Source organism: Sminthopsis crassicaudata, chromosome 1 (assembly GCF_048593235.1).
Source record: "Sminthopsis crassicaudata isolate SCR6 chromosome 1, ASM4859323v1, whole genome shotgun sequence".
Lineage (NCBI taxonomy): Eukaryota > Metazoa > Chordata > Mammalia > Dasyuromorphia > Dasyuridae > Sminthopsis > Sminthopsis crassicaudata.
Genome location: NC_133617.1, coordinates 381,691,883 through 381,718,978, shown reverse-complemented (window position 1 = coordinate 381,718,978; position 27,096 = coordinate 381,691,883). Strand labels below are relative to the sequence as shown.

Here is a 27,096-nt window from a genome sequence, read left to right as displayed (position 1 = left end):
TTTTTCTAAAGGCCTAGAACAGGTTTTGATATCTAGCAATTCCTAAAACTTTTAAAGAAACCTTTCATGACCAAAGAAAGGATTTGGATTTTCTTTGGAACAAAAGGATTTTCAGTAGAAAATCAAAAAACTTTGACATGCATACTTTAAAAATCACAAAAGTCAAATATTATATGAAGTGATATTTCAGGGACATAGTGGTCACCAGGTCACAGTCCCAACATATTTGAATGACTATACTATGACTGACTAACTTTGGCAAAGATAGCATTCAGACTAGAAATCAGGGAGAAGGGAAGTGAAAAATGCAAATGATTATGGGAAGAGATGTAGAGGACCAGAACTCTGGAGAAGTATACTTGAAACAAGATGTTACCTCAATGGAATTGATGAGATAATGGTTCTCTAGTTCACATATATCTACTACAACATAATGATATAATCACTCTAGTTTGGCTTATACTCATATTTGATAGTGATGTAATTGTAACAGGGTATTTAAGGGCTGAGAGAACTGGTGACAAAATCAGACTCAGATTAAGACTGGTTGAGACTGTCAGACTATCAGAGTGCTGGAGGAGACTGGCTTAGAGTGAGACTGGGTCAGACTATGACAGACACAAAGACTGTGAAGGAGACAGACTGAAGAAGTAATAAAGACTTTGGACTCTATTCTTGTCCATCCTAGTGGTGACTATCCTGCTGAGACCAAAGCCCTTCCGGAGGACCTCTAGAAAGCTAGCCTGAACATTACAAAGATGCATTTGTACTTAGGCACACATACATCATGTTTCTGAATCTTATGAATTCACTGAAGACATTTTGCAACTCCCCAAATTGCCCACATTTATTTATCAATACAGAAATTGCATAATTTTAATAAAGATATTAGAAACTTGATTTTGTCCCTACCATTAGGGTATTTATACTGAGTTTGTTTCTGAATAATCAATTGATTAATAAACAATTTATAAAATATTTACTATGTATTAGGAAATAAGGACTGGGCACACACAAAAGCAAAGTAAAATAATCACAGAAAACAACACAATCATGGATATATGCATATATAATATACACAAGATATACTTTTCATAGGGATAACAGTACTAGTTGAGAGTGTGAAAGAGGGTGAAGGGACTCGGGAAAAGATCAATGTAAAAGGAAACAAATGAACTGTATCTTGAAAGAAACTAAGGATTACAAGAGGTTTCAGTAAAGAGGGACTACACTGCAGATCAGTCAGTCAATGCAAAGGCACAGTGATGGCCTCATGCATGAAACAGATCAATGTGATTGGATCAAATAGTATGTATGGAGTGGGAAGTAATGTTTAAGAAAATTATAAGGTAAAGAGGCCAAGTTATGAAAAAGATTAGGGACAAAATTTTAAGAATTATCTTTAAATACTATATATACTTTGGTAAGAAACAGGAAAGTTAAAAATCTATTGATTATAATCACAGACCCACAAATATACACACATACACACACACACACACCACACAACACACACACAAAACACAATATGAATCCTAAAGAAGGCTTCTGGAATAGGTGTAACAATATTTAACATTAATACTTAAATTAGATATGTTATAACTATATATTTTCTATGTAGGAATAAATGTACTAACTAGATATTCTGCTATAAAATGAAACAAAAAATATGGAATTATTAAATTGTTTATTCTTCTAAGAGAAAAAGACAAAAGAAATTTTCCATAACATGTTGAAGGGAGTAAGTGAAAATTACATTTCAATTAAAAGTTATAAAAAAATAAAAGGACTATAATTTTAAAGTATTATTCCTCAAGCATGTATTATCTTTATCCATACCCAGAAGTAACTTTATGATGCATAATACAACAAAACATAATGCCACAAAAAGCAGATAACATAGTCTATAGAAGGACAAAGTGTTGATTGGCTAAAAATGCAGTTGAGTCCACTTTTTAAAAAATGATTCGCTATTTACATGAATTGAGAGATCCTATTCTCTGAAATATAATCACACACAAACAAAAGCTAACAAAACTTAGTGCCCCAAGAGAACAGTTATTAAGTCTGTCATTTCTCATTCCTTCCAACCCACCAAACAACAATGTTATAAAGGTGTTCTACTGTTCTTTAAACAAAATAGTAATAATGGTGGTAATTTGATTGTCTTGCTATTTTTTTCATGTTCCTGCCTTAAAACTTTTAAGTACAATTCAGTTTTTAGCATCCCAGCTTTTACAGTCAGAATTTAAACATCACAAAATTCTGGTTAGTATTTTGTTGTTGGTCAAGCAATGGTAAAATATTTACTTGTTCGGAGATCTACCTTATAATATGGATAACCTTTACCAATTAGCATTATAACATCAACAAATCTCTTTGCTATGATGACATATATTTGTAATTTTTGTTTTGTTTTGTTTTGTTTTGCCTTCTCAATGGATGAAGGAAAGTGAAGGGAAGAAGAGAATTTGGAACTAAAAATAAATTAAAAATTAATTTTTAGAAAAAAAATTTCTATGCTAAAGCTAACTAACAAATTCAATAGAAGCAATAAAATGAAAAACTTTATGAATCAACTATGAAACTATAATTCCAAGACTAAGAAATCAAGTAAGAAACATGAGTGTATATAATCTATCTACATGTATTTATAATTATATATTTTATGATTAATATTTGAAATAAGGAAAAATATATGGCAAAATAAAATATTTTAATGGGCATAATCTTATTTTGTAAAGCAATTACTGATGTATATAAATAATATACATTGAGGATTGTTCTTAATTTTCTAAGCAAAGGTCATAGAACTGATTTTACCATATGTCTTTTTAAATATGAGAAATAAAAACAAAAATATTTTCACTAATAACATACAGAAAAATACTTATCAAAAAGATCCTACTTTCCTTGACAAGATAGGCAATATAAAATTTGAAGAATATAGTCAATAAAATAAGTTGGCATCTTCATAAACTATTTTAGAGATTATGAAATTGTAATTGTACACCTAAATGAAGTATACATTCTCTCACAATCCAAAGGAATTTCCATAATATTCTATTTGAATATTAATGGCTATAAGTCAAGAACAGGACTATCAAGAAAGTGTACAACAGTAAAATAGGCATGGATATTTGGTGCCCTCTGCTGTTCTATTCATGTTATTAAGAGTCACTAAGAATTAATTTTTAAATGAATTCTTTTTTATAAATGAACTTCAATTGGAACTGGATATCTTTTAATTCTCAAGGCAAAACAGAGACAAGGTTTAGGCACAAGGTTATCAAGTAGACATGATCTAATCACTGGAGTGGTCATTTCATTTACTCTTTGGCTTTCATTAAGGGGAGCAGCTTTCAAAAGAAGTCACTTCATGGCAGAGCACGGAGGCTCTTGGAGGTACCCTGAATAAGACAAGTCTTAGGCTCAAGTCTTTCCTGTGACAGTGACCATCTGGACAGTGACTATCAGGAATGTCAGCAAGTCACTTGGCCCCTGGGGCCCAAAATAATTCTCTGAGATAGTAAGTTCCAGAGACAATTTATCAAGCTGCAACAGTGGAATGGACTACCAGGAATTTCCAACACAGAACCATACTCTTCTACAAAAGATAAGTATTAAGTCACTTGATGAATTAAAGAGTATTTTAAAAGGAATGCCTTTTGTAGGCAACTTTTTTCATTTATGTCTTACAATATTAAAAAATGACGGATAAATATTTAGCAGCTTATATATGTTTTTTTCAATTCAATTGATATATGCAGAGTGGAAAAAATAATTTATTAAGGTTGTGCTTAAGTAACATGAATACCTCAATTTATTACAAGAATCTTACAAGATTGGTTTTTTGAATCTGAATTTGATCTAATTTAATTCTAATCTTAATTTATAAATAATTAGGTAGGAAAAAACCACTGATAAGATAGAGAAAGTCCCTGCCCTCAGGGAACTTACATTTCCACTAGTGGGATTATAATATGTATTCACAGAAAAATACAAGGTAATAGGAGGATGGAAAAGGAATCAATGATTAATAATAGTGTAAAGAAAGACTTGGTGTAAAAAAAAAAAAAAAACTGATTTGAGCCTTGAAGGAAGCTAAGATTCTAAAATGTTCCAAGACAGCCAGCATAAAGACAAAGTAAAGGACAATGGAAATTTGGGAAAGTTTGGGAAAGATGTTGATGGAATGCAGTAGCTATGAAGAAAAGCAAAAGAGTAAAGTGAAAAAATTCTAAAAAAGATGACTGAAGCTAGAGAGTAGAGAGTGTCCAATAAATGATAGAGTTTGTATTATATTTGAGAAGCAAGTGGAAAAAGATAAAATCACAGTTCCTTCATTTCCTTATGGTTTATATTTGAACTATAGTTTTTCATTACTACCTTTACACACACACACACACACACACACACACACACACACACATACACAGAGACATATATTCAGGCAATGATAATAAAGTATTGATATGTGTATATATGTACATATCAATACTTTAATATCATTGCCTATTGTAAAAAGAACAAATTCATTGTACGAGATTGGAATTGAAGAGAGAAATTAGGATTGGGTATAAATAGGGCATAACTAATTTGGTATATAACTGTTTTGGCATAGTGGAAAGAACACTGGATTTGCGATGAAACACTCTGGATTCAATTACAAACTCTGCCATTTGTTCTGAAGGCTCTTAAACAAGATACTTGACTTCTTCAGGACCCAATTTTGTCACCTATTAAATGATTAAATGATTCTTATGAACTTCTGCGTGTGCCATTAGGCAAGTAGCTTAGCCATTAGAATTCTCAATCTACCTCAAATTGATATTTTGAAAGTACTATGAATTCTAGAAAAATAATGAATTTTCTCAATAACATGCATACTTTATTCTGACAATTGGTCAAAATAAACCCCTTAGCTATGACAGAATTTCCTACTATTTCTAATCAATGTAAAGTAGTAGAACTACAAACAAATAAGGTGATCATGTTATATAAAAAGACAAATCAAATGTCCAGGAATTCACATAATCATAAATCTTGAACTAAAAGTTACTTCAGAGACTACATAGTTTAAACTCCTAATTTTACAAATTAGGCAATTAAAGCTAAGATTCAATGAATTGCTTTTGGTCACATGGGTTTTAAACAAGAAAAATAGGATATGAATCAACAAGCCTTTTCATTGCAGAACCAGTTTTATTGCAGAAGGCCCCTTCCTGGTGACCTCCCTTTCACAAGTCCCAATCCCAGCTTTTAGAAACATTGTTCTCAATTTTTCCACATGTTCATTTTTTTCCCTGACTTTTTACTAACAGCACTGAACAATTTCCAGATTGTAAAGGCCCTGTCCAAATTGAGTAAGGAATGTCTTACTCCACAATTGTGTCACTTAAGAGCAGCAGTCCAATCCATGCTGTCACAATATCCATCTTCTCTTTTGCTCCTTTTCTATATATGCTTTAGTCAAAACTCCTACCCGCTGAAAATATTGGCAGCATGCAGAACTCTAGGCTCAACCTTAATATAGGATTTTATGTTTATGAGAAAAATTTATTTCCATTGATGAATGAGTAGAGAAAGTTATCTGTGAACAGTAAGTCTTCAGAAATTTTTTATCAATTCCAGATTTTTGCCTACTTCTTCCTTATCCACATACCAAAAGGAAAGTAATTTTTAGGACAGCAAAGATGTTTCGAGAGAAAAAAAAAAATGAAAAAGAAGAATAAAGGAAAAAAGCAAGGAAAAACATAAATAAAAATTTCTCATTCTTAAATACTGCTATAAAAACTTCTCTGATTGAGTTTGGGGAGAGTATTCCTTATAGACATGGTTGAATTATTTAAGTTAAAAAAATTATCAGAACCTCAAGTCCCACCCAACTTGGCACTAAATCATACCCTAAACCTTTGGTTAAAAAAAAGAAAAAGAAAAAAAGCCTTAAATAGAGAATTTATATCTTATTAATGTTTCATATCTAAAAGAATTATTTAATTCTTTTTAATTTTTGAGCTTGGATAAGAAACAATTTAGAAGAAAAAAAAAGGATGACCCTTCTTCACTATATAATAATGCCTTAATTTTTTAATGAATTAGAAGAGATAAATTGGCCTTTTAAAAAAAAGAAAAAGAGGCAAACTCAATATTTGATCACAGATCTTAATAGAACATCAATATATCCTCAATCAAACTGCTGAGAAATGATTTTAAGTTCCCACATAAAAATGAGAAATAAACCCTGGTGAAATTCGGTGCCTGATGAGGCTAGAGCTCTAGTCAGGACTTCACTTTTCTCAGGAGACTGTCATTTGACTTATGTGAGACAAAAAAAGGAAATTTCTCTTACACTAATTCTGAGGCATTTTACATTTTTACCCAAGAATACTATATGTCTGATAATGTATTTCCAGGGGAGAATAAAACTTTTAAAATTAACATGATAATAAAAGAAAATTGCCATTTTCCTGATTCATTATGATGTGCTTGAAGTTTAAATATTTTTTTAAAAAATTTTAAATCATTTAGATACTATCCATTTATTGCATGGTTTGAAATCATAAATTTGATAGTTAAGTTTATTACATAAAAGAAAATGAGAGAAAAATGTGTCAAAAATTTAAAAATAATGTCTCACATGTACTTACTATTGTTTTTTAAATGTATGAAAGCATTGCTATGATTAATAAAGTGGAACTCTATTTAAAAGCATTAGTTAATTTATAAGAGCTTTTTGACATCATTTGTTTTAAAAATCAGTTCTTATACTACAACTACCGTCTCATAGATGTCCATGAAATTTTAAATTATGTAGAATGGTCCTAATTTGAGAAAAGGGTTGGGAATAATTTACCTTTCTAGACATTTCTTCAATTCCGTGACTTTTTCTCAGATACTGTCAAATAGCAAAGCTTTGGTTATTTGGAACCTTAAAGGAATGCCCTTTGTAAAATGGATTGTATATCTGAATTGTTTGATTATATGGAATATTAATTGAATAATTTCTTTATGATTTAATCACTGTTATAAATATCAATTCATTTTTAGCATAGCTAGACTTGTAAAAGACTTTCTATAAGTTATATGGCATATTTTGTTAAAGCTTTTAAAGAAAGATTAAAATAGCAGTGCTTACAGTTGTGTGCATAATCTCCAAAGGTCTGAGCTCCACAATTTGGGAGATACCAGATATATAACACAGTCTCAGTTCCCTGACAATTACCAACATTTTGTATGGAATCATACTACCATGCTCTAATTTCTTTTCTTCTGTAATTTATTCTAACATAAAAGGAATTAAATTAAGTTGATAAAATTGCTAGTTCTCATAGCCACTATTGTTATTACTTAGCATTTTATGATTTAAAAAACTGGGACCAATAATTAAGTGATAATATATCTTCAAGATCTCTCAATGTTCCTTACTATTTTCAGGTAGTAAAGTTGATGAAAACTATCTTCACATGATTCAGGCACCACAAGACTTCTTTTTCCAATTTTAGCCTTCTTCCTAAGTTATTTTAGAAATAGATATTGAAACTATAAACAACTTAGTGAACCACTAAGAAGTTTTGTACCTCAAGACAACAGTAGTTTATGTGCCTTTCCACGTTCAAAGATGTGTTCTCAGCTATTAAGTCTTCCCCGATTTTTTTTGCCCCAGATAACAGGGTTCTCTCTTTCTCCTTAAATTTAGTATTTAGAGTACTTTGTTTATATCCCATTACACTCCAACTTGGAGTATTCACAGCTGCTTACATGTAATTTTCTCCCAAGTCAAAAAGAATTAAAGATCTTCCCATTATCCAAGCACCCTACTAAGTTAAAAAAAAAAAAAAAAAAAAAAAAACTCAGCCCACATCCTCAGGAAGTTCATATTGTAATACGGGAAGACATGTAAACAACTATGCATAGCACTAGCTATGACTAAAACATCATGACTGATATTTATAACAATGACTAAATCATAAAGAAAATGTAAAATTAATATTCTGTAATGTCCAACAATTCAGATATACAATCCATTTCATAAAGGACATAAAAGATATATACCTAGGAAATAGAAGGTAATCTGAGAGGGAATATTATTAGGAACTTCACAGGGGAAAGGAGGTAAAGAGGACTGAGAAAGGCTTCCTACAGAAGTAGTATTTGAGCTGAGCTTTGAAGGATATCTGAGAAACAAAGAGGCAGAGGGGAAGGGACAGTGCATTTCAAGTGACAGGGAAAGACATACAAAAATAACGAGATGGAGGAGAGACTGCCACATTTGAGAAACTGCTGGATTTAGTATACATGGAGGAGATAAAGAATGAGAAGACTAGAAAGATAGGAAGTGGTCATGTTATGAAGAAAACTGAATGCCAAATAAAAAATGTACATATTTGACCCTAAAAAAAAAATGGAGCTATTGGGATTCCATGAGAAGTGGAATGACAATCACATCAACGTGTTAAAAAAAAAAAAAATCAACTTTTTGAAGTTGAGAGGACAACAGATTGAAGTGAGAAAAGGCCTGTGGTAGGAAGACTAGTTAGAAGGCAACTACAATAATCTAGGCAAGGGACAATAAGGACCTGAATTAATAGACTATACTATTTAAGAGCATGGACTATTTTTCTATCTGCAGCAAATAGTACAATGATTTCGCAACGTATCTGAATAATTTAGGAATTGGTTCTAGGAAACTTGAATCTGCATTTAAACATTAATAATGTACTGCACAATATGTTTTGTGCATACTACTTTCATATATACTTACTACAGTTCTGGAGTATAGTACTAAATAGTTACTCTCACCAAAAAAAATTCAAAAAGTTAGTTCACCGGAAAAAATCCAATTTGCGGAGAGGGGCCAAGAAGACACCCCCCCCCCTGTTTTTAGCTGCCCCTTTCCCTACACACAAACAATTCCTTTTTCTGGAAAATTATAACTCTCAATTAAAATAACTTGTATGTTGCAATGTGACTTAATTTTAACAAAGAGAAGGCAGATAGAAAATTTTACTAGGTAATACTTGACTCCTAAATAGCTTTATCCACACTAATCATAAAGACAACAAACCTACTGACCTTTTAGAACATAGCTCCTTCATTTTTCCAGTCTCTTTCCTAATGAGGCAATAAAGTGAGATATATAAGGCAAGAATAAGACATCCTGGTGATTTTCCAATATTGTCTTTTTTTTTTTTCTTGATTTGAGTAACAATAAAGGATACTTATATCATGAAAAACTCCAGACATTGTATGGTCCTCCTCATACGATTTCAGTATCTGACTTATATTCTCCTATTTACCTTAGATCCTGCCATCATCCTTAATGTCTCCAAAGTCCTAATTACTTATTCTTCTAATATACTGGTATTATAAGACACAAGCGATATTGGGGATACAAAAATCAAAAGCAGATTCTATCCCTATGGAGATCACATTCTAAAGTTATGTTATAAAACATACACAAATACATGAATTAAAAAAATAATAATTTCAAGGGGGTAGGAGCTCTAAGAATTGAGATCAGGAAAAACTTCCTTAGAAGTGATACCTGAGCTGAGACATGAAGGAAATTAAGAATAATAAAAGGCAAAGAAGCCTAAAAAGGCCTTATACAATGATAAAGAGAGAACATTTACAGTGACAAATTTATAAAACAGCAAGGTCAGTTTGGCTACAACATAGAAAAGTGTGGAAAAAAAAGTAATTAGAAGTAAATCTGGAAAAATCGGTTGGAAGCAGTTTGTAAATTTAAAATTCTAAATCCTTCAATTTGTATTTTGTCTCTCAGAGCTAATGGGGAGCAAAGGATAATAAAAGGTACAATGTTCCAAAGGCATATTACAAAAAGAAAGAAAAACAAGGACAAAATTTTAAAATTGTATAACCTAATATGTTAATAAATCTAAATGAATTCCAAATATGTTTTAAGGATATACAGCAGTATTTAAATAGATTCTTTTGTCATATACAAGAGAAGCACTCTAACATGATGGTCATATGTTGTTCTAGAAAACACTCATTTGATGCTTGGGAGTTTTAAAGGGCTTTTTTTTAACCAATTCCTATCCTCAGGCAAATTTAGAGATAACCTCATACTGATACCTTCAATTCTGCATCCCTGTAAAAGGCCAGTTTCAATCATGATAATGGCAAAAAAAAAAAAAAAAAAAAAAAAAAAAATTCTCACTGATGGATTCTAGGGTTGCTTTATTTCCGCTGCAGTCTCCATGCTCAGGTGTATGCTCGATCAATACCAGAAACTTCTCCAAGTACAAGATCTTATCCCTGTCATTCCTCTTTCCTCCTCTTCTCTCTGCCTAGCCCATGATTCATCAGCATATCTCTTATTTCCTCTCTTTATCCAGGAAATAAAACCAATTTTAGCAGACCCATTTTAATGTGCTTCAAAACACTGAAATCCTGTCCCTCTTTTTTTTTTCCTTCTGATCTAACTTGTCTTGCACAATGCCAGTCCAGGATTAACCAGATAGCTTTCTTGATTAATTTTTTTTGGACAGGCAAGCAAAGTTTAGAATCACAAATCTGACTTTAGAATTTAGAATCTTTAAACTCAAATGGAATCAAAAAACTGCTCAGTAATTCTTTATTCATCTAAGTTGACGCTTTATTACACTCTCCAGAACATGTCTCAAATCTTTTAAATTCTCAAATTCCTCATCATAATTTGTTTTCCCTTCCCCTCCAACCCTCTCTGCAGATATTATATATTCTTACTTTACTAAAAAAGGTAACCTTTAGATAACTATATATCTTCTTATTTTACTGAAAAAGATCAAGATCATCAGACATTAATTGTCATAGCTCCCAAAAAGGTCTCTGTTATTACCACCAATTCATTTGTAACTTTAATTTAATCCTCTCCTACCACCTGCAGGACCAAAGTACAATTAGGTTCTCTCTTTCCTACAAAAATATTCAAATCTGCCCATTCCCCCAAAAGAAAAAATTAACTCCTTAAACCAGCTATGCCTTCCAAAACAACTCTTATTCTTCCAGTTACCTTCAAGATATTTTAAACAAAAGTTTTATTGGTGTTCCTTTTTTGCACTATAACTAATGACCTCTACCTCTATTTGAATCCTTTGTCATGACAAATAAGCACATTCAAGCAAACCAAGTAAGCATGCCATCCATGTTATGCAAATATGTACTTTATTTGGCATTATCTCTCTGCTGAGACTCAGGAGGCATGGTTTACCAGTTCAAAATTTCACATGGCACTCTTACAAAAGAATTCTGAAGTCTTTAAATACCTTTTATCTTTACATTAGTATTGTCACACAGAAATTGTTCTACTTCTGCTTATTTCACTCAGTATCAATTTGTATAAGTATTCTCAAGTCTCTCTATATTCTTTTTATGTATCACACTATATTACATTCATAAAAGTTTGCTCAACCATTATCCTAGTCATTAATGATCAATTTTCTAAATTATCAACTGACTTAATCACTCTATTCCTCAATTTCTTCAGTAATAACAGCTAAAATTTATATAGCACCTGCTATATGCTAGGCAATGTGCTAAGAAATTTTTGCTAATATTGTCTCAACTGATCTTCACAGAAATCCAGTGAAGCGCTATTATTATCCTAATTTTACAGTTGAGGAAACTAAGGCAAACAGGGGTTGCATATTTTGTTCAAGGTCACACAACTAATAAATGTCTAAGGCTGAATTTGAACTCAGGCCTTTCTGACGCCAAATCTAGTAGTACTTTAATCACTGCCACTAAGCTGCAAAATGATATAAAAATGCTGCAAAATGGGAATAGTGGCACTAATCTCAAGGATCATGTGAGGATAAAATGAAATAATTTGTGTAAATATCTACATAGATTAAACCATTATATATTCAAATATCAGTCATTATTAACATTAGCTCTCTGTCTCTCTTCCTATCCATTTCTCTGTCTGTATGTGTATATATCTCTCTCTTCTTCTCTCTGTATCTCTGTGTATGTCTCTATCTCTTTCTATCTCTGTCTCTCTTCCTTCCTCTCTCACCACACTTTCTCTCCTTTTCCTGCTCTCTGTCTTTCTCCAATCTCCTACATTGTCTCCATCCCCACTTCCCCACATATCCCTATGAAGTGGTAGCTTTATTTCAAAGCTCCATTGGTATGGTTCTTCAAAAATATTTTCTCTTAAAAACAAATATTTTTTAAGCGATGGCTTCTCAGACCAGTGTAAGGATCTACTTAACTCACAATACTGATGAAGGATTTAACATGTACAACAGAACTATTTTATGCTACCTTGTTTTTCATCATGAATATACAAGAGCTTATATAAAATGAGAGCTAAACCCAGAGACTATAAACCTAAAAAACAAAAACAAAAAAAAACAAAAAAACCTCTGAAACACACCTATCAAAGGTTTTCCGACCTTTCCTTGAAGATATCAAGTGAGAGTGAATACAGTATCTCTCAAGGTTATTTATCACCTCTAAATGAGATAGTTCTAAATGTCAAAATCTTCCTTTTGATAACTCTAGCCTATTTGTTCTTAGTACTGCATTAGGATCCATGAAGAAAAAAGTCTAATTCCTCTTTCATGTAATCCATCAAATTCTTAAAATCATTTATAATATCCCGCACATATCACTAAATATTCCCATTTCCAATAAACATTCTTCTCATTATATGATCTTTAGGCTTTACCCAATCCTGATTGCTCTGCTTAGGACAATATTTTGCTTTTAAAATGTCTTTCCTAAAAAGTACTACCACCTAGAATTGAACACAATAATCACAATATAGTTTGACTAGGGAAGAGAACAGTGAGAGATTTACTTTCCTGTCTCAAGACATCCAATACTCTGGTGGATCAGTGAGCACTCTTATAAAACACAGGCTCCTTAAAAATGGAGTTTTTCATTTTTCTTGGTATTTCCACACCCTAGGATATGTTATATGCCTAACAACATATGTTAAATTTTTTTTTTAAAAAATGCTGACGCTCACTCCAATAATGAAACTAAAACCTCTTTTATGATAATCCATACTGTGTGACTTATACTGTGTAATTATGTCGTCTCATAAAGAGACTACGGGGCAATCTACTGTGATTTTTTTAAAGTGTACATTATTTGTTCCTTTATTTAAAGCATTTTTTTCCCCTTCTAAATCCCCCAAGTGTTTCTGAGTTGCCTTGGAAACTGGATTCTAATTCAGGTTTGGCATTTTTGTGGACTCATAAATAGCTCCTATTGGAGAAATCCAGCAAGATGTAGGTTCAAGTTCATTAGTGGCATCATCAATTTTAGCCATATGGTTTTCCAACCCTATGCTAATTTGCTAATTTGCAAAGCAGGTCTCTGCTGTTTTCTGAACACACTGTTTTTCTAAAAGAAGATACTGAATTTCTTCTAGGAAAGACCACAGAAGTACCAAGAATTCCAACAATGTGGAAGTGGCTCCAAAAAGGGTCTTGTAAATCTTTATTCTTGAGAATAAAGATTTCTGTATCTCTCTAGTTCTGTCTTAGACTCTAGATGTAAGATTTTCATTTTGGAGAGTTCAACTTCCAGTTCTTGAATTTAATGCTCCATTTGTTTTTGTCTACTATCACTTAATTCCTCTATCTTTTTTTTTTGTTGTTGTTGTTCCTTGTGACTAAGAATACTAAGATGTTATTTAGTTGTTTTTTAGTATCCAGCTCATCTTGTTCTTGATTGTGTTCTAGTTCAGGCATTTCTAAATGATGCTTAACGTTAATACTTCTTCCAATTGCCTTTAATTTCTTTCCAACTCGACACATTTCTTTTGCAGACTTTTAAATAAATCTTCTTGAAGTCTTCTATTCATTGATTCCAACTGTATACATATTTTTAGATGCTGTTTCCAAGAGTTGTGAAAGGTCTTCAATCTGTTTCTTATATTGTAACCTATTCATTTGTCTATTCACATCAGAATGTGTTTGCTTCAGTTCATTCTAGGGAACAGCATCTTATACATCTTCTCTAAATTTCTCTGTTGTTATTTTCAACAGGCTTTAAATCTGTATTCTTGAGAATATTGCTTTCTGTATATTTCTAGTTCTGCTTTAAGACTTGTAATGTTTGGTGCTTCTAAGTGTAAGAATAGATTACCTTTTTCTAGTTCTTCTTCAGTCCTCTGCCTTGCTTGTGCTTTAATCTTTGGTCTATACTATTCTACTTAACTGCATTCTAGTTTATGCATTTCTAAATAATGCTTATGATCCAGTATGACATAACTCTTTTGCAAGCTTTTCACAGAATATAACTCTTCTTGAAGACTTCTATTCATTGATTCTAAATGTGTATTTTTGAATATATTACATCCAATTGTTGTGTAAGCTCTTCAATCTGTTTCTCATAGCTGACTTACTCCTAAAAAGGACTTAGTCTAGAGCTAGTGATACTGCTTACTCTTAAAAATCACTGCAAACATTCCCTCACTCTCCATATTTACACAGTAAGATCATTATACACCGTCTTTCATATGAAAAGCTATCCCTAGAGAACTTCTCTGGTAAACTGATTGTGATCATTATCAGTAAATTCTTCAAAGACCTTTATCAATGGAAATATTTTCTCCAGGAGAGAATATACTAAACCATTGTATTTCTTAATATATAATTTACCTTAATTTTACCTTAGCTAAAACAATTCATCTCCTATGTGCCAAGCCCTAATAGGATATAAGTCTCAGAGTTTCACTTGGTGTGGTAATTAGACACAACATACACCCTTTTGCTAGACCTGTGTTAGAAGCATATCTTTCTTGGTGAAGAAGAGCCTTCAAAAAGCCAGAGACACTTTCATGTCACAGAAAGTCAATGAAATAGGATTTTAATGATATATTTCAAATATTTATGAATGATATGAATTTTTCTGAGCCTGCCTAGAATTCATACCACCAATGTATTTCTATAGGAAAATTAATTTTATATATTAAAAATATTGTCTAAAAACGTACTTTGAGTATATAGTGATTTTTGTATGCTAAAATTTATAGAACCTCTGTTTCTAACACTCAATGCTACAACTATCCCCTTAAGCTAGAATTTTTCCAAGACAAGCTTCTCACACCCCGAACTAACACCTATCTAACCTCATTTTCCCATTAGTGAATTCCTCCAGGCCATCTGATTTCATTCCCTTACTGGTCCTATTATTAATACAAGGATTAAACCACTGTGACCTCCCATATATGCTTCCTATACTGCTCTTTCTTGCTTTTTTGGAGTGACTTCTCCCATTTAAAATGTGAGCCCCATGAGGGCACAGAGTCTCTCATAAATTGTATTTTTGTATCCTCAGTGCTTATCATATTATTTATACACAATAATTATTTAATAAAAAACACTTCTTGCCATGCCATTAGAAAGACTCATCCAATAAGAAAAAGGTTTCAGTGTTGTTGTGCAGTCATTTCAGTCATGTCTAACTCTTCATGACCTCTTTTGGGATTTTCTTAACAGATATATTGAAGTAGTTTGCCAATTCCTTCTCCAGCTCATTTTACAAAGAAGGAACTGAGGCAAACAGGTTTAAGTGACTCATCCAGGTCACACAGTTATTAGTAAACGTCTGAGGTCAGATTTGAACTCTCAAAGATGAGTCTTCCTGACTCTAAGTCCAGTACTACTGTGCTATCTAAGTTTGTAACAAACAATAGTAATTTCATTTTTTTAATTCATTACTTCTGGTTAAAAAAGCAAAACAAAAAATAAAAAATAAAAAAACCTGTAGCAAATAGTTTGCTTGCTTTTGTGTATAAATTAGTTATCTATAGATTAGATTAACAAATAGAGATTAACAATATTACTTATATAAATATTAATAACCAATGGCTGAGAATTCTATTTTATTGAGTATAAATCAAATTATTAATGATAAACAAAAGTGAATATAATCTCTAATGAAATACCTAATTTTATATTAGAAAATCCTGTATTTTGAAAAGTCCATCACACTGGTGGATTTTTGATCATATTTTTCAGATTAGAAATTCTGTTCTTATTTTTTGTACATTTTTTCCCCTGGATCTGAAAACTATTATCATCCAAAGTATGGTTCATTTTTGCAGTTTCTCTCAGAAAGACCCATAATCTGAACATGAACAAACAGTGAACAAAATCCCTAATGGTTCTGTCAGCATACATTTTTCATAAAGTGATTATCCCTTTGCTGTCTCAGCTTCTTAAGTCTTTTTTTTCCCTCCTATAATTGTTTTCCTGGTAGGCTAGGCAACAATTACCACTGTTACACAGGACTGAGTATGTTCACAAGCAATATATTTTACAATACTTAAGTGTAGTGTCTCTGATATCTGGTGCTTTTATCACTAATTGCACTATAAAGTGTGCTATTAAAACTGGGACAAACAAGACTGTAAAAATCACATAATGGACTGTGACCACTTATAAAAGACTTTTGTACATATTACTGTACAATTTATTTTTTTTTAAGTTTCTAGTTTTATACTGATTTTTCTTTATTTTTTGTTTCCAGAGAATAACCTGAAGAATGTTGTTTATATTTAAAAATATAAATCATGTGTCTGCCTTTCAACAAAAAACATCAGAGAAAACTTTAAATGTTATATGTCCAAATCTGTTACTTAATAATAATGATTTACAAACTATGTTACATATAAATCATGGTTCCTCAAATAAGCATCTGTGGAGCTTTTGTCAAAGAAAATATGGTCATGACAGTCAAGTTTAAATTATGGCTTCTTCTTTCTCCCTAGGGATTAGGGATAAAGGAAAGAAAAATGATGCAGAAAAGGTTTTAAACTTTAAGATCCAAAATTGTTAAAAGTTATATTTCAGAGAAACAGAATAGGCAATGAAGCATTATTACCAATTACCACTGGAAATCCCAAAATTACCTATGTCTCAAATAAAGTTAACTCAATTTTAACTGCAAATTTTAAGTCTTTTTACTCATTTCACTGTATACATTTCTTGCATCAGAGGATAAGTAGCACATGGTGGGGAAAAATTATATAAATTCAAATCAGTTATTTTTGCTACATGTTAACAGCACTGGCAAAAGGTTAAGAGAGGTGGAGATTTTGCCTATTGACTCAAATGAGGTCTGAGGATTATCTCAAGATTTCAATTATCCATGCTATCCTTGTCCTTCATTCCCAAAGAGACAGTTACATAGCAATTCTTGATAGAAAACATTAAAAAGTACCACACAGCATTTCTTACAAAGTAAACAGTGACTAAAAGCTGTAGAACAAAAGAATATTTATAAAATTAATGAAATACAATGTGATTTATATTTTTATCTTGATTATAGATGTCATATTAAGAAAATATTGATTGAAATTGGGTCCTTTATTAGGGAATGTATCATGTAAAATTCAAATAGACTTGGTGAAATGCAAGCATTTTCATATATTCTTAGAATTAATGACCTTAATGAAAGCAAAATGTCAAATTTAAAACAAATGATTAGTAATTTATAAATTTGCCAAATGACATTCTCTCCTGAGGATAAATTAACCTGGATCTAAGCATTAGCCAAAATATGTTAAAATGAAAAATGTCTTCTATTGTACAAAAAAAGTCAGTTGCCTTAAAAGACTTAGAACCTACTTTTGAATAATTGAAATATAAGATTTCACAACCATTTTTGAACTATTCCTAAAAGTATATGTAGAATATGTAATTTAAGATAAAACACAGAAAATGACTTACCTTCACTATACTTTTCTTCACAAAGTCTGACAAATACTAAAAAATATACTATTAAATTATTAATATATTACTAATTTGAGAACTAAGTAATTCACATAGTCATAGACAAAACTTACTTTGTCAGAAGCTTCAGAAGCCAAGAGGTTAGTGGCAAGAGTTTGTAGCTTATGATGGGCCATATTTTTTAAAGCAGCAAGACTACGTCTTGTCATAGCCTGTTTTAAATTAATAGCTGGATGACTAAGAGAATCAACTGCAGCAGGAACTGCTTCATCACAAGCATTCAAAATCTCAACTGCAGTAATCCCCATCACACAACGATCCAGTGCACCTTAAAAAAAAAAAAAAAGCATATAATATTATATCAAAATATAGATTGGTTTACTTAAAATGCTTTGTATTATATAAAAAATTTTAATCTACAAGTTCATAAGTGTTTATCCCAAATATTATCCTGGACTTTCTGCCTCTATCAACTCTTTACTTCATTATTTAAAACAATGGCATCACTGTCCTTGGGCATCTTCCCTATTACCTCTCTGTAAAGCCCTTGTGTGACATTCCATTCCACTTGAGACATGACAAAAAATTTTAAGCTACTACCAAATTTCTCCATAATTACCAAGGAAATTTACTTCAATAATTCTGTTTAGAGGATGATGTTTGGTGTTGAGGCTCTTGTCTTCAACCTCCTCCAAACAAACAAGAAATAGTCCTTAGCCTCAATAAACATTATACTCTAGTTACTTAAAGTTCTCATAAACTAATTATTCTACTCCGGAATTTTAAGCTTTCACCCAAATTGATAAGTATGATTGGAAAATCCCTCCCCTACTAACCATATTATTATCTTCTTTCATTTATACAAATTACAGTATCTTTTTCTCTATAAAATTATCTTAAATTACCGAGCTGGTAGATAAACTTCTCTCTGAGGTCATTCTCATACTAAACTTAATTTATTCTCAAGAATCTGGCTAAATCCAGTCTATTTCTAAATGTTCTTATTTAAAAAAAATAAGAACATTTAAAATTGCATATTTACTTTTTTCCTATTAATGTAATCTAACAAACATTTATTGAACACATTCAAAGCACTTGTACTCAGACAATAAAGATCTGAACACCAAAAAAAAAAAAAAAAAAAAATAGTCCTTCCTTAAAAAGAATCTATGTTCTACTGGGAAAAATACAAAGTGTAACTATAGAAAGAAGAGTATAAGGAAACAAATGAGAGATGAAGAAAAATGGCTTTAGAAAAATTTGAGAAAGGACAAAATATTTTCAGTTGTGAGAGATTAAGGAAGGTTTACAGATTTATCTCCACTTAGGCTACCAAACAGTGCTTTCCTAACAGGCAGAGAACCATTTAGTCAAATGCTATCCACAAAGAGACTGGCAGTTGTCACTTTAGAGGACGACAATACAGGAATTCTTTCAAGACCATTCCAAAACACGACTGAATGATTTTGGGGGAGAAGGAGGATAAGTTATGAAAGGAAGTACACACATAAGACTATTAACATGAAAGCATGTTTTCTGATTGTTCTTATTGTTCCTCATTGATTCTCAAAGAGGATCAGTGACAGCATGGAGTGATGTCTTAACTTGTGCAAGAACTGGACTTAAATGAAGCAGACCTTTGCAGTTATCACACTCACTCTTTCCTTCAATATCAAAAAAGTCCAGTAGCATAATAAATGTCAACACAACTGGCAATATAGAAAAGAACACTTAGCCAAGATCTGGGTTTGAATACTAACTATACCATTTATATTGTGTTTGACATCTTAGTCAATCTTCCTGAATCTCAAATTCCCTCACTTATAAACAGATAATGCTTGCAAAGACTAATTCAAGTGAGAAATGTGAAAAAATGTTATAACCATAAAATTTGCATTATATACAAATAATAAAAATAAGAACAGCATGAATCTTATATGTAATACTTTAAGGTTAGCGAAGTACTTTATGCATGTGATCTCATTTGGTTCTCACAGAAACTCTGTGAGGTAAGTGTTATTATTATCCCCACTTTACAGAGAGAGAAATTAAGTCTAATAAAGGTCAAATGATCTGCCTAGGATAACACAGTTAAGATCTGTCTTAAGCAAAATTTGGACCTAAGTCTCTCTGAATTCAACTCCAGAACTCTAGCTATTAGCTAACTTCATTTCATCTCAAACACAAAAATACCAGCTGCTAAGGGAAAAGGCTTGCTATTAGGTTAAGGTTAGGAAAGTAGAAAGCAGTTTGATAAAAAGTAGATGAAAACCAATATCTAAAACAATGTAAGATAAATTACATAGGACATATTACTTAAGGCCTTAAAAGTGACATTATCAACAAATTAAGAGGAAGAAAGTATTCTTTTTACAACTTTGAATAAGAGAAGATAAACAAGAAAGAAAAAAAGATGATAAAATTTTTAAGGTTTTGTATGAATAAAATCAATGCAGTTAAAATTAAGAATGGAAATAAGCAACTAAAAAAAATTAAACAGAATCTTCACAATGAGTTTCTTGGTTAACCAGATATATAAGATATATAAGAAATAGATTCAATTTTATAAGAATATGAGTCACTCCTCCAAAAGGCAAATTATCAAACCATATTAACAGGCAAGATTTCAAAAGAAAAAAAAATACAAGGGGCAGCTAGGTGGCGCAGTGGATAGAGCACCAGCCTTGAATTCAGGAGGACCTGAGTTCAAATCTGATCTCAGACACTTAACACTTCCTAGCTGTGTGACCCTGGGCAAGTCACTTAACCCCAGCCTTTAAAAAAAAACAAAAAAAAAAAAAACTATCAATTGCCATGTGAGAAAAAATGTTTCAAATCACTAATAATAAGAGAAAATTAAATTAAAGCAGATCTGAGATATCACCTCATTTCCATTAAAATGACAATGAAAAATGTCAAATTTTGGAGGGGCTATAGAAAACAGGCACACTAAAGCACTGTTGACAATTAATTCCAATTCAAGTTATTAAATTCTTCAGAATAGTGAACTTAACTGCCAATCTAATAATAACAATTGTCTGACTACATTAGATATATTTCAATGAACAAGCCTACTTATCAGAATTTGAATTCCATTTTTAAATTGTGATATTCATGAATACAGGTTCCCCAGTCTAATTTTCTGAAAGAATAAAATTTCTTAGGTGAATATTCAAGCCATATCTAAACTGGAGTCAGTATTAAAAAAATAAAGGATCCTTTTTTATTGTTACAAGGCTGATTCAAACTAATCATAAATTTTTATTTCATTTGTTCCAGACATTTATGTCAAATATTAATTCTTAATCTAATTATCCAAAATATACCTTTAATAGATTTTGGACAATTATTTCCTAATGTAATCATTATTTTCAGATTTTAATAACTATCATCTAATAAATACTTGTTGACCAAACTATTAGAAAACTCCAATCTTCAACATCAAAAAAAATAGTCATTCTTAGTGAACCAAAAAATAAATCCAATTGTCTCAAATTCAACTAAGTCACAAGTTACCTCCTATTTTTGGAAAAATTCTCTTATCACTTTAAAAGATATAGTGGCAGTTTTTGCAAGTATAAATCAAGTGTATGAACATACATTAGGCAAAAAGCATTATCATTATTAGTAGTACCATAAGTAGCATTTCTATATCACTTTAAGGTTTGTAAAAAGTATTTTTCATGTACTATCTCTTGATCTACCTAAAAAAAAAAAAAAAAAAAACCTTCTTACTGCCCTCCAATTTTGTATCTACAACAGTATTTCAGACAAGTCAAACTGGATGTCCAGTAAACATAAACTAAGTAAATCTTTCCCCTACATACCCTCACCCATTTGTTCAACTTCTCTATGTTAACTGTTTATTGTGTTAACTCCATCTTCCTACTCTGTCAGGTTCACAAGGTTCACAACCTAGGAGTCATCCTGGACTTCTTTTTTTTTTTTTTTTCACCTCTCTTTATTTCTATATGAAAGGTGTTATCAAGTTCTGTCAATTTCATCTTTGCAATGTCTTTTATTTTTACTTTTTAAATTTGTTGATTATTTTGTTGTTTTCATTCTTTTTTCTTGTTTTTTTTTGCCGTTTTTATTTTCTATATATTTAAAAACTTTATATTAAAAAAAAAACAGAATAGAAAAAAAAAGAAAAGAAAAACAAAATAAAACAGAATACAACACTGTCAATTATCCAGCAAAACTTCAGGGAGGATTCAAAATATATAATAAACTACCAGTTTATTAGGATATATAATAGAAGAAGAAATTATACTCATGAGTGTCCAACTTTTTTTTTTTTTTTTTTTGCTTCCTTGTAGGTTATTCTTTTGTTCTTAGCTGTGCACTTCTTTTACTTTATTCTTTTTTTCCCCTTTCATCTCTTCCATTTCCCTCAAGGAGGCCATAGTTAAGCATAGATGTTATATACATATAAAGTTATGTACATAAACATACATTTTACACATACATAGACACACACATGTATTATACATACAGTCAATATACATTTACGCCCAATCACATATGTATCTATAGACACATACATATAGCAACATGCATGAATACCTACATATACTCAGATACACACATATATTTATACATGTATTTACCTACATGTAAACATACATCTAAAACAATATTAGAATGGCTGAAATATAATGTATATTTTTCTCTTGATTGTATCCTTAAGTCTGATTTATCTGGTTTTTTTCCTCTACCTGATAACTCTTCTTTAATTCTCCTCTTCAACTTGCTTTGCTGTTACTTAAACTTCCCTCATCCATGCATCCCTCCCCTGTTTTTTTCACTCACCTTTTGTTTTCCCCTCCCCCATCCCTCCTCTCTTATTTCTTTAAAGATTTTGGAGGATATTATATATATTCTTCATTATATATATATATATATATATATATATATATATATATATATATATATATATATATATATATATATATATATAGCTTTATCTTCATTACCCATTCCTGATGTGAGGGTTTCAGAATTATGAGTCCTCCACCTTTCTCTAATGTTTCTATGTCTATTCTTCCTCTGCACTTCATTTGTATAACTTAATTACTATTTTAACCTTTTTCAGGTGTTTTTTGTTTTAGTCAGATTATACTCAACTCTTCCCCAATCTTTCTGTTGAGCTACCCAACTGTTGGTGGCAATCTTAAACATATGGCATATTTTCCATGTAAAAAACAAACATGCCCATTCCTTGAAAATGATCTTTGGGATACTGGCTCTTATATGTTAAATTTTCTATTGAGTTCAGGCTTGTTTGAAAGAAAGTCCTGAAAATCTGCAAGTTTGCTGAATGATCTTTTTTTCCCCATTCAATAATATATAAAATTTTGCTGGATATACTACTTTGACTAGAGGGCTAGTTCTTTTGATTGTCAGTAGATATGATTCCAGATCTGTATAATTCTAATGGTAGCTCCAGCATATTTGAATTAATTTTTTTCTTGTTTCTTGCAGAATTTTCTCTTTGATTTGAGAGTTTTGAAATTTGGCAATAATATTCCAATGTGTTCTCCACAAAGAATCTCTTTGAGATGATGATTGGTGAATTTTTTTCTATTTCTATTTTTCCCTCCTGTTTTATCACTTTGGAAGAATTTTCTTGCGTCATGGTTTTTTTTTTGTTTTTTTTTGTCATGCAATGTCTTTCAAATCTGCACCATTTTCTCCTCTGACACCTCTATGGTGTATCTCTCATCATCTTACACATGGAGTACTACAAGTCTAATGGTGGTAGGTCTAACACCTCAAGTCTCTCCCCATTATATCCATCTTCCATTCAGCCACACAAGTGATTTCTGTAAAATGCAGATCCAATCATCACTCCCCTACTCAATAAACTCTAGTGGCTCTTTACTGCCTCCAGAAACTTAACCTAGACCCCCTTGTTCCTTTCCAGTCTTTTTACATGTATCCTTTAATCCAATGACTCTACCTTCCTATCTTTTTTCCAAAGTAAAACATTCTCTCAGATTTGGACACTGACTATCCTCTATCTTAGATCATGTTCCCTACTCTGCTCCAACTACTGATTGTCCTGGTTTCCTTTAATGCTCAGCTCAAATCCCACTTTCTACAAAGATGCTTTTCTGAATTCCTCTTACTCCACTGCCTTCCCCTGGGTTAATTACTTCCTATTTCCCCAGTAAATAGCTTGCCTAGTTTATATTTGCTGGCCTGTCTTCTCCCTCATTTGACTGTAGATTTCCTGAGGGCAGAGACACACTTATGCCTCTTTTTGTATCCCAAAGACTTAGCACTGGGCCTGACATATAGTAGACACTTAATAAATAATCAATCAATAAATTAGTAGTGCCTGTGTGGTGGTATATATTACTATACCCATTTTACAGATAAAGCAACTAAAGCTGAAAAAAATTTTAAGGGACTTGCTGGGGTCACACAGGTAGTACTCAACTAAGTTGTCTACTCAGGACTTACTTTACTCCAAAAGCCCAGACCTCCAAGCATTATAACACCTTGCTGCCTTCTTAACAGTATCACAGGGGAAAAAAAAAGAATGAGATTCTATACAGATAAGACAAAAATGAACTAAATTGAGCTTACCATCCTGACAGTTTGCTTACTAACATGTTTAGAGGAAGAAAATAAAATTATTATGAACATCAAAGACAGTAAAAACCCATAGTCACATTTTTTAAATGATCATAAGCTCAGATTATTAGAGCTAAAATGGTTTAGGGATGTTTTAGTCAAATTCCATTATGCAAATCAAGAAATAATCAAAGACAAAAATCATATGAATTATAACAATTAGGAAAGAAAAATTAGGGGGAAAAAAGAGTACCTTTCTTGACTGAGAAAGTATCAATTATTAAGTAACTACTAAATTCTAGTAACATAAATAAAAATACAAAAAATTACTTTCAAATAGGGGAACATATAAGGAGCTAAAAAAGGAAGGGTACAATTAGCATAGTAAAATTACTGAGATAATGTAAAATATTAGTTGATGTCTAATCATCCACAAATACTAGGCAATTGGAATAGTTCCTCTTCTAACTACAGTGATGACTTACACAAGAGCTTCCTAAACTTTTTCCAAATGTTACCCCTTTCACCTAAGAAATTTTTACATGACCCCCATTTCTAATTTGAGTCAAGGTGTTACTGACAGAATTCATGCCTGCACAGTGCAAAATGTACATATGTGTTTAGAACCAAGGCTGCAGTGGTCAGTTGCATGATGCAACTTGGGTAAGAGCTGCCAGAAACACTTCAGATTCATTACATATTTGATTCTGAATTCATTTTTGGCCATTGCATTAAAAAACCTTTTATTGTTGCCAACAAACCCCACATGGGATTGTGACCCACAGTTTAAGAAGTTTAAGAAGCTTTGACTTAAGAGCACAGAGCCACACACTCAACAAGTCCAAGCTGGAAGGCAGAAAGTTCTGGCAAATCATACAAGTTGGAAAGAATTAATCAAGTATAAGTTCATCATGAACTGTCTCTTCAGGATCAATCTATTTTATAAAGAGATCTATCAGAGACCTGAGCACCAGACAATGATTTTTCTGGCCAGAATAATTATAAAATCACTTACAGAGAAGTATGAAGAAATTGCGGTCTGTGTCAGTAGTAAGAGTGCCTACATCTTAAAAAAAAAAAAATTACAATTTTTTGAAATTTTGAAATACAGTAATAATAAATAGAATGTTCCTCATTTGTTAGCATTTGTTCTTGTTAGTATCATTTGGACCACTCATCTGACTGACCAATTATTTACACCTCCAGTGAAAGGTAGTCCTACTCTTCAATATAATATTTCAAAGAGGGGAAAAAAAACCTCCAAATTTACAGAGGTTTACTGATGTGCCAAACAACAACCCAATAACCCATCACTCCTGACAAAAAGGAGTAACCAATTCCAGAGTCCCGATATTAAACTCCTCTGATTGCTTTCTCTACATCATCTACCTGTTTATCTCGATGAATGCACCTTACATTACAAAAATATAGAAACATCTTTTGTTGTTTTAAAGAACTACCACAAAAGGAGTATTAATTTAAGAACAGCTAAACAAATTATTGTATATGACCGTAATGAAATATTACTAAACTATAACAAATTATGAAAGGAAATGGTTCAGAAAAACATAGAAGTCTTAATATTAAATAATATGCAGTGAAATGAACTAGGAATAATTCATACTATGACTAGAATACTACAAAAGAATCTAGTGTTGGAAGCAAGCTACATGACATAGGGAATCACTAAGAAAGGGATATGTGGGGCAGCTAGGTGGTGAAGTGGATAGAGCACCAGCCCTGAAGTCTGGAGGATCTGAGTTCAAATGTGACCTCAGCACTTAACACATCCTAGCTGTGTGACCCTGGGCAAGTCACTTAACCCCAATTGCCTCAGGGGGGAAAAAGGATATGTAAGAACAGAGTGGGAACCTTATTCTAGACTTTTTGCTAAAACAGCAAAATGGTTGAATGAGATAATACCCTCTCCAAGATGTTGAAAATTCACATCACTTTCCTGAATATAGTGAGAAGTGTCTCAAAACAAAGTAATAAAAAGTCTTTTATAGACACTTTGCTAAGCAGAAAGAAACACAGATAGATATAATTCTGTGTTTTATACCACATATGTACAAGATGTTAGCATTCAATGTTTTTTCTTAAATTTTTAATAATACAAATAGCCATTAAAATTAATCAAAAGAAGAAGATTAACTTGGGAAACACAATATATAAACAATATTATTCTTCTTTCAAATCTAAAAATCTTTTAATTTGAGAAAAAAATTAAAAGAAAAGATTTAATTTAAAGTGTATATGATTTAAATAAAGGAACCACTGATTATTTCCCACAATTCATTGACAAACCCTTACAAGAGTTATATTACAACATCATACATTTAAATTTTCAAGCAGATCTTTTTTTCTGCACTCCATTTCAATTGTCACAATCTAAACTATGGGGATTTTAGATGCAAAATGCTGAATCAGATAAGTCCCTAAAAACCCACAATAAATCCTATAAACATCTGAACTTGCTACAAATAGCTATGTATCTTTTAAAAATTCTTGATCTTCAAAATATATAAATCAGGCATCAAAAATAAAAATTTGGCAGATTCCTTATAAAATTAATTTGTACATTATTTTTAAATGTCATTGTACTTTTTAAGAGGAAAATAATTAGTTAAGATAATCAGCATGAAAAATTATAAGTAATTCAATCATTAGTAAAAGTCCAATATCCGAAATATGGAAAGAATAAAAAAAAAAAATGAAACCAAAATTATTCCCCAATGTAAAAATGGACTATATGAGTTACCACAAAAAATTTCAAATTATAAATAACTATATGAAAAATGCTTTAAGT

General features: G+C 31.4%; 1 protein-coding gene across 3 annotated transcripts in view; it reads right to left on the bottom strand.

The window, feature by feature from the left end:
• WDR7 (WD repeat domain 7) overlaps positions 1-27,096 on the bottom strand; it is a 472,816-nt gene that overhangs the window by 369,474 nt on the left and 76,246 nt on the right. For all 3 annotated transcript variants that reach the window (XM_074279428.1, XM_074279427.1, XM_074279429.1), the window contains exon 14: positions 17,819-18,033. In XM_074279428.1, coding sequence (XP_074135529.1) covers positions 17,819-18,033 — 215 coding nt within the window. The remainder of the gene's footprint in view (positions 1-17,818; positions 18,034-27,096) is intronic.